At 37.3% G+C, this 9,440-nt stretch overlaps 1 protein-coding gene across 1 annotated transcript; it reads left to right on the forward strand.

Moving 5' to 3' along the window:
• The first annotated feature begins 7,225 nt into the window (after window positions 1-7,225).
• Window positions 7,226-8,158, forward strand: tcima (transcriptional and immune response regulator a). Its single transcript, XM_052107535.1, has one exon. It carries the CDS (start codon window positions 7,319-7,321, stop codon window positions 7,619-7,621), a length of 303 nt encoding a protein of 100 aa, XP_051963495.1. The 5' UTR covers window positions 7,226-7,318; the 3' UTR covers window positions 7,622-8,158.
• Window positions 8,159-9,440: the final 1,282 nt, after the last annotated feature.

Genomic DNA, 9,440 nt, shown 5'->3' on the forward strand with positions numbered 1-9,440 from the left:
TTTTTTTAAATAAGTATTTATAATAATTTCTGCCCAACTGAATGCAAGTTCTAGTTCATTGTTACTGTCTATTTAAAATAAATATTAAATATATATATTTTTTGCATTTGCATGAGTTTTGTCTACAGAAAGAAATCTTTCCAAATATTATTTACTGTATAATAAGAAAGCTAGGTCACTTTATTTGCATGAAGTGTCTCAGTTGAGTCTTGTTACCTCGTAATTTTCTTACAAATGCATTTTAAATATTTATTTTGTATCGCTTTTACATAAATGTAACATTTTGCCAGGCTTTCCTTAGAGGCCAAAATAAACTGATGAAGACTGCATCACAACATTTTATCAATAATTTATTGTCAGAGTTTAAAATTTTAATTAAGTTTGGTAATGTCTTAATGGGTCTACTGCAGCAAATGAAGTCATCTGCATGTTCCAGGGACATGTCAGACTATCTGAAGATACTGACCCCATGGTGCTGAGTTAAGCAAACCATGCAGGAAGGAAAGAAAACAAAGAACAACATTCTTTACATCATACAGCATGCTGAGGTAAATTCTTTTTTAAACACCTTCCCAGCTGCTTCCTTTCATTTTGCGACAAAAATAAGGAAAGGTAATTCTTTTATTATGAAGTGCCTTACATTGGGTAACATTCTTTGTTATTGTTGTTGTTTTTGTTGTTGCATGATGTCATTCTCTTCAGAACTTAAACCAGAATAATGGGGGAATAACTGAGGTTATTTTCCACTCTCTGTTCATCCATATAGAAGAAAATTAAAGCAAATATATCAAATTAGAATGACAAAAGATTATAATAAAATCTTCTATTAGTATACACTGGTGGCCAAAAGTTTGGAATAATGTACAGATTTTGTTCTTATGGAAAGAAATTGGTACTTTTATTAACCAATGTGACATTCAACTGATCACAATGTATAGTCAGGACATTAATAACATGAAAAAATAATATTACAATTTGAATGGCCAATTGTGTTAGAATAAAAAAGACTCTAGGACATGACATTGAACACACTTATTGGACACACCATCTTCACACAGATCTTCAATAGATCACTGGAGCAGTGTGAAGTCCCATGCTGCTTCAAATGCTAAATCATCATTCCTATCCCAAAGAAACCAAAAATCACAGGACTTTATGACTACAGACCTGTCGCCCTGACATCTGTGGTCATGGTCATACAACTTAAACTACTTCAAAGAGTTGGCATTCTAGCTGTCAGTTTGTCCAGATACTCAGGTGACATTTCACCCCACGCTTCCTGTAGCACTTGTCTTGTCGGGCACTTCTCACACACCTTACAGTCTAGCTGATCCCACAAAAGCTCAATGGGGTTAAGATCCATAACACTCTTTTCCAATTATCTGTTGTCCAATGTCTGTGTTTCTTTGCCCACTCTAACCTGCTGTGTGGAGCACTCCTATTCTTTTGCTGTTTTTGTTTTTTTGTCCTGTGTTTAGTAATCTTTTTCCAATCAGTTTTACCAGGGATGAACTGCTGAACATTCGGCAGCATATACCAGACAATCTTTTCCCGGTTTTTGACTATTTGGACGCTTTTCTGTACATTTTAGTCAGAGGCGCAACTGTGCTGTTCAAGAGACGCAGGCGAGGGAGACGAGCTGGATCACTGGTCAAGCTCCGATGGTGCGGCTTTCAAACAGCGCTGCCAAGTATTCATCTAGCGAATCTCCACACTCTTCCTAACAAAACGGACAAACTACATCTCCTCACCCATACAAACAAGGACTTTTCAACCTCTACTGCCTTGTGCTTCACAGAAACCTGGCTGAGTGAAGCCATTCCGGACAGGGTGTTACATCTGCTGGGCTTTCAGCTGTTCAGAGCGGATCGCATCGTGGATTTAACGGGGAAAACGAGAGGCGGTGGAACATGCTTTTACATCAATGATAGTTGGTGTACAGATGTAACCACGATAAAGAAGATGTGCTGTCCTAATTTGGAAATGCTCTTTATTAACTGTAGGCATTTGTACTTGTTGTGTGAGTTTTCCTCGTTTATTCTGTTGAGTGTTTATATCCCGCCAAACGCATACGTGAGTGCAGCACTGCAACAGCTGGCTGTTCAGATCACGGACATGGAACAACAATACCCTGACTCAGTTATTATTATTATTGGGGATTTTAACAAAGCAAACCTCACACATGAACTACCCAAATACAAAAAGCACATTACATGCCCAACCAGATACAGAAATATACTGGATCACTGCTACACAACAATGAAGTATGCATATCGCTCTGTCCTTAGAGCCGCTTTGGAACTATCTGATCACTGTCTGGTTCATCTTCTTCTAACCTACAGACAGAAAATAAAATCTGCTAAGCCTGTAGTAAAGACTGTAAAGAGCTTGACCAATGAAACAGAGCTGAAACTACAAGCCTGCTTTGACTGCACTGATTGGAGTGTTTTTGAGGCTGCATACCAATCTGGATGAGCTCACAGATACTGTGACATCATACTGTATATATGTATAAAATCTTTTTTTTTGGCAATTTCAAGCATTATATAGCCTTCATTCCTCAAAACAATGATTGACTGACGAGTTTTTAGAGAAAGCTGTTTCTTTTTTTGTTGCCATTTTTGACCTAATATTGACCTTATGACATGATAGTCTATTGCATACTGTGGCAACACAAAAACAAACACAAAGACAATGTTAAGCTTCATTTAACAAACCAAACAGATTTCAACTGTGTTTGATATAATGGCAAGTGATTTTATAGTACCAAATTAGCAATTTAGCATGATTACTCAAGGATAAGTTTTTGGAGTGATTTTATCAAACAGTGATGTGCTGTTTTTTGTTGTTTTTTACATCAGTAATGTCCTGACTATACTTTGTGATAAGCTGAATACCACTTTGGTGAATTAGAGTACCAATTTCCTTCCGAAGTTCTGTACATTGTTCCAAACTTTTGGCTGCCTTCATGCAAATAAAAGCTGATACTATATACTAGGCAATAAATCTGTGCAAATTAACCACAATGCATGTGGCAATCCTGATCCCCATTTCAGAATTTTATGTTTCACTGCAGATCCACATCAATGTAAACAGCACAGACATTTTTATAAACTAAGTTAGAAATGTTCGTGTTTAAAATTGAACTTAATTTTAATCTTCCATATTGCTCAGAGAGTTATCTTCTCCCTTTTGTTTTGTGGCCTTTAATATGGATAGTGTTTTTTCAGTTATTAGAAACAGGTGCCAGTAACAATGTAGTCCAAGATTGATGAATGCTGATCTGTGTGGATGAAAATATAAAAAGTGTGCAGTTTTTATGATCATTAACTGGGCACATATACAAATACTGAATTCTAACTTAGTTATTAACCACTCCACTTACTGTATCGTAAATGCACACAAATCCATGTAATCAATAACAATTGATAACTATTAACTATTGGTGTCAAATGGTGTGCATGAAACACTGAAATCTGTCTGCTTTTCTTTTTTTTTTACACAACAACTACTGGCTCCAGGCATGTGCAGAAGAGGGAACTCCTCCTTCTGGCAGATCAGCTGACATGACTTTTGACCCATGTTAAATTTAGCATTCCCATTGTTGTGATTGATAAAGCACACTCGGCCTGTGTTCGCGAGGGCAGGGCCAAGCTCTTAATTCAATACTTCCTTTTCCCTGTCAATAGGTCATATTGTGCTGTGTGCAAAACTCTACAGTACTCTCTGCTTGTATTTATGACGTTCCTGGCGTCTCTTTCTAGCCCCCTTGGCTCCAGTCATAACTGATGTGGCAGCCAGAGTAAGACAGGTATCCTGTTTCGAGACAAAACCCTGGACAGACTCACAATGAATACCAAGTGTCAAGCATTCCATAATGTTGCAAAAATGGCACATTTTTGGGGTCTCTAGGGCCAAAATAAAATGTCACTACAAAGCTTGGCATTTTGGCAATTCCTTTGAGTGACTTGCTTTTTACCACTATGAGAGTAATGCAATGACGATTCAAAGGGAATGTCTATAAACAAAATGGAAACAGAGATGTAAACAGAGCTCAATTGAGAATGTGCGTGCTTGCTACCAGCATGCTGAAATGACCGCTTATAGCTGTGTTATCTGTTAAGACTTCGCAATTATACCTCAATTACACCTCAATTACACCTAAATTACACTGGAATAAACAACTCATTCTGTGTAATCTAAGAATAACGGAAAAGGTTGAAAGTTGCCATTTATAGCACATACTTACTGGAATGCCTTTTCTATTTTTAAAGTTCCTAAACTTATCAAATTGTCATCAAGTATACAAGCAGATTTGAAGGGAGGTTTTCAAATAAAAAAATAAATAACATTGAGATCTATAACTTTTCAATACAAATCAAAGGAATATTCTACACTTACAATCAAAAATTTATAAATAACTAAATATAATGATTTTATTGTTATCACAGTTGTTAAAAAGCAAAATAAATAAAATTCTGCTATGTAATAAATATTTGCAATTGCAATTTAAGCCATAGGCTACATGCTGTTGACATCCCACCACAATGTCTTCACAGTTTTCTATTGATGATCATTATATCATAAAACAACCTAAGAATCAATATCTCTTAATCAGCTATGAGATGAACAGCTCTAAAATTATTTTATCATACAAATGTAAAATGTTGATACCATGTGTACTTTACCTATTTTAAAGTTGCACTCAGTAGTGACACTGACACCTGGTGGTGTGGATGCAGCATCATTCAAACACAATAAGTTTTCAGTTGCCAATGCCATATAGAAATTCACTATTCACAATAAGCCATGATAAATGTAATTTATTTGTGAAAGTGTCAAATAAAAGGGCAGTTAATAGAGCTGTTCAGATTGTAGTCCAAAAATCAATGGGTTCCTTCTGGATTTACCTATGTGTTTATGTAATGGGGTTTTTCAACATATGAGTAAAATATGGTCTATGTTAATGTTCTGGTAAAACACAACAATCCAAAGTTCCATTCGCAGTATGCGCAGTCGTTAAAAACTCATCTTCAGGAGAGCTATAAGCTAGCCTGAAAGAATGCGGCTAAAACTGCAGAAAGAAACAAAACCCATTTCGACCGACGAGTGACTGAGTCATCTCTTGAAACAGGTGAAGCAGGTGGGTACGAGGAAAACACAAACTGGCTGACAGGTGGAACCCTGTAGTACACAATGTTGTGAGCCGTGCAGGTGAACTACCTGTTTACATAGTCAAACCTGAGAGTCAAGAAGGTCCCCTAAGAACATTGCATAGGGACTTATTGTTACCCTGTGAGTTCTTGCCTTCACCCACGGAAGAAGAAAATTATGTGACAAAACCTCAGGAGAACGAGTAACCAGACAAAGCCGAAAGGTGGAAAATGTGGAATGCCCAGAGAACTGCCAGAGTTTTGATGAGGATGACTATGTACCTAAAATCTTTGAGGATGTGCCAGCTATTACCTCAGAAAGATTCATACGAGAGTACAATGTCATAAGGAAGCCTAGAGAGAGTCCTCTTAACTCTATTCCTGCAAACCAAACCTCACCTGACTTAACACCTGTCTCAAATTATACTGCTGAGGATGTAAATGTAGGAAATGTGTTAAGGAAAGACCAACTTGAAATGGATTACTCACCCACTACTGAATACACAAGAGAGTGACGCAGAAGTCAAACAGGCTGACTTACCCAGAGTTGGGAAACCCAATGATTTCCATTATTCAATCCCTAAAACATAAGTTACAGCCACGCAAAGGGACTTGCATAGATTTAAAGGGGGAGGGTGTAACACAGGTCATAATTCGACTGACTAGAAAAATTATATAATTTCAATAACTATATTTTAAAAAAAAGAAGCTAAACAGATGTAATAAAATGTCTAATATAAGCCATAGTGTAATTTTAAAAATAAAATAATTAAAAAATAATCCAACATTGAAAGTGTAATAAGTTAAGGTTGAGACAGAAAAAAACGTGTGACGTCAAAAAGACGAGACACGTTTCGCTGATCATAGAAGATAAATCTAAGAGTGGTGATTTTGGTGGTTGCTGATTGTGAACCTCTGTAAAATCAAATGTGGATGGTGAATGCATATAAAATCCCCTGGATTTGGTCAGGATTTTTTTTTTTATGATTGGACCATACCCTTCAAAAACCGAGATGGCGAGCCACCCAGCGACTGATTGTTGATTAAAGGGAAGAAGAGATTCTAAAGTTGATCACCAGAATAGAGCCTACTATTACTATACAAGTGGAGCCCATTCCTTTCTGTTGGTAATTATCATCAGTAGGATTGAGCTGACTACCTCTCTACTGATTCTTTTTGCACCACTGATCTTTTGCACTACTACTACCGGTGACTATCTATTTTGGATGCCACAAAAGGACATTCTTTCACACGCTAAGTTTCTAGGGACTGAGGAATTTTTTTTCACAGATTTGAAATGTTATTAAGCTGTTGTAATGTTTGAGGAGTTGAGTTTTTCTCTTACTGACTTGAACCTGTTTATTTGTGACTCTCTACTTTCTGTTTATGGGTTAATAGTTCCATATCAGAAATAAATATATAGTGCAGAACTAATCCAAAAGATTAGCAAAAGCTCTAAACTAAGCCATTAAACTACTAGTTAATATCTAAATATATATAAAATAAATATAGAAAAAATATTTAAACCTTAAAATTATATAATGGAAATATAAATAAGTAAAATAATAAAAGAGTTTAAAATAAAATTTCAAGGTTATTAAAAAAGGAATTCAAAGGATCTAAAAAGGAGAAAACATTAAATTGTGTTTTTTTATTTTAATTTTATTCCTGTATTTCATTTCACACACATTCATACATTTTCGAAATTAAACAAAGTGTTTCAAGACCTTTTCCTAGTTATATCAGTATTGCCCTCCGTAGTGAACCTTGACAAAACTGGTCTATTAGGTGTTCTGAATTTCAGTGGATAACCAAGGTAAAAAGTGTACTGTTACAATAGTTGTTACACTATGGTTCTACTTTATGAGATATAATTCATCAACCCCCCGCGTTGTGTCAACGCTCCCATCTATAATTACTGGCATTTCCACTGAGGCTTACGGTATGTTTGCCAAATAGTTCCAGATAAACTGGGAGGTGTTCGATCCACGGAGGCAGCTCTGCCGGCGGCAGTGATGATGTCATCTCCGTAAGCGGGCGTTCTGCTCTCAATAAAGAGAGCACGCCTTCACTCTAAACACCTCATTCCTCTCACAGCCAACAAAACGACTCAGCTCGGCCGAGTTGGCGACTCCAAACGCTGGTAAAAGACAAAAAGCCGCAAAATGTCGACCAATGCGTACTCAGAATCTCGTCGGGTCTGCCCTTCGATCCACGGCAGCAGGTTTGACACGGCGAGCCGCAAACGGGCTGTGGCGAATATCTTCGAGAACGTCAACCAGGACGCGCTCATGAGGCTTTTCCAGAAAACGGGAGACATGAAAGCCGAAGAGAGAGTGAGGAGCATCTTCTCCTTTGCGCAAGATCCAGAAGAGACGGCCAAAGCATTGATGGCCCTCAAGCAGAGAAAGAAGGACAAATTCCTGCAGATTGTGGGAATGGTTCGGCACTTTCTGAAAATGCGCTGAATCTTCACGTGACGACCCATGGTTGCATGGTCGTTGATTCAGACTGCCAGTGACAAACCTGGAGATGAAAGAGGTGTCCAGAATGGACAAGAAGGACCAACGGAGATGAAGGAAAGCATCGTAAAGCCAATAAATGGCACGAGCTGTGAGACAAGACATGAAGGACGAGACGCACCGTCTCTTGTGCGGCATGAAGACCTTCAGTATGAAGGAATCCCGTTGCTTCCGAACTGACACTCATGCATGCATCATATATAGAGACTTGCGAAGACTTGTCTCGTGAACTATATGCATTTTATAAATGGACTTTACCACGTACTACTGCACCTTACAGGTGTACTGTTGGTGCACAAGAACTATGATGGGAGACCGGTGCGGAAGTTATCTTGCCTTAAAAATGCCTATAAACATTATGCCTTGTCTCTATCCCAGTTTTATATTGTGAATACTGTTTTGAACACTTAATGGGAATTTATTTGTCACAATGTTTTAACAATACTTAATGCATTTTCCACAATATTATTTTACATTATTTGTACAATAAATTATTAATATAACTTTTGTTACTGTTCTCTTGACTTTATTATTTTGTTTTAAAAATAAATTATAAGCGAACTGACATGGATTATAGATCTCAGATCAGGTCCTAGTTTTGCGTCTTGTGAGCTTACACACAAAAAATATATTTTTAAGGTGCATGCATTTCAATTGTAACATCCATTTCCATCAACTTTTTCATGGAAATGCATAATACATGCATACATCTTAGAAATAGACTATATATATTAGTGTAGACTATATTTACTTACAATGGAAGTGAATGGGGCTGTAACACATTACCAACAATAATTGGTTTGACAAAACATAATGATGCTGTGGTGTGGAATCTAAAATTAGGACAGCTGTTAAACTTACAGTGAGTTCATGCAAGGTTCTGTACAATAAAAATGAAAATTGTATTGGAAAACAACCATTTCCCATGTTGGAACATGATTACAATGAGAATTGTATAGAACAGGGACATTAGATTTATTTATTGTTTATAAAAAAAAAATGTAATAAATTTAATAAATGATAATAAATGTCATAAAATAAGGCTGTTTACAGGGGGTCACCCCTGTCAGTCACCACAAGGTCAGGTTAACTTTCATTCAGTCTCGTCTCAGCTTACCTGAACACAAACCAGTTTCTGTGGGAGAAGCTGGCAGAATCAGCTGTATTTGTGTAAGGAATATTACATTGCCATGTAGATAAGAGCTCCTTTAAGAAGCATTGCCATCATAACCAGGCCTGCTTAGGGTGTCATTTCTTTAAATCTTCCTCTGTGTTTGTGGGTGAATACAGCCACTGAACAGCACAGCGTTTGTCATTAATCAGATATAGCTTTAAGTGTTTTCTACATTCATGTAGGTGTTTTATCAGACTTTTGGCATGGTTCAGGATTAAGGCAGGGGGATCAGTGGATGGCTTTTAATCTTAATGCTCTGTTCGCTCTCTGTACTGGCTCAAACCAGTTCTGATGGGTTAGGAATGCGTCATCTGACATGTAACTACCTGGCTACCATTTGTTGTCTAGAGAGGACAGAGCCCAACCCTTACCTGTCTGTCCCTTCTTTATAGCCTTCAGTAGGGAATCTCCCTTGTAAACATTCACCTGCCAATTGTGAAAGTTTATTTGGTGGAGCCACACACACACACACACACACACACACACACACACACACACACACACACACACACACACACACACATAAATGCTATTATTAAAACCTTTTGAACTAGAGCGGCTGTGAAAGTTTAAACAGTGACATGCAACATA

This window comes from Xyrauchen texanus, chromosome 3, assembly GCF_025860055.1.
Source record: "Xyrauchen texanus isolate HMW12.3.18 chromosome 3, RBS_HiC_50CHRs, whole genome shotgun sequence".
Lineage (NCBI taxonomy): Eukaryota > Metazoa > Chordata > Actinopteri > Cypriniformes > Catostomidae > Xyrauchen > Xyrauchen texanus.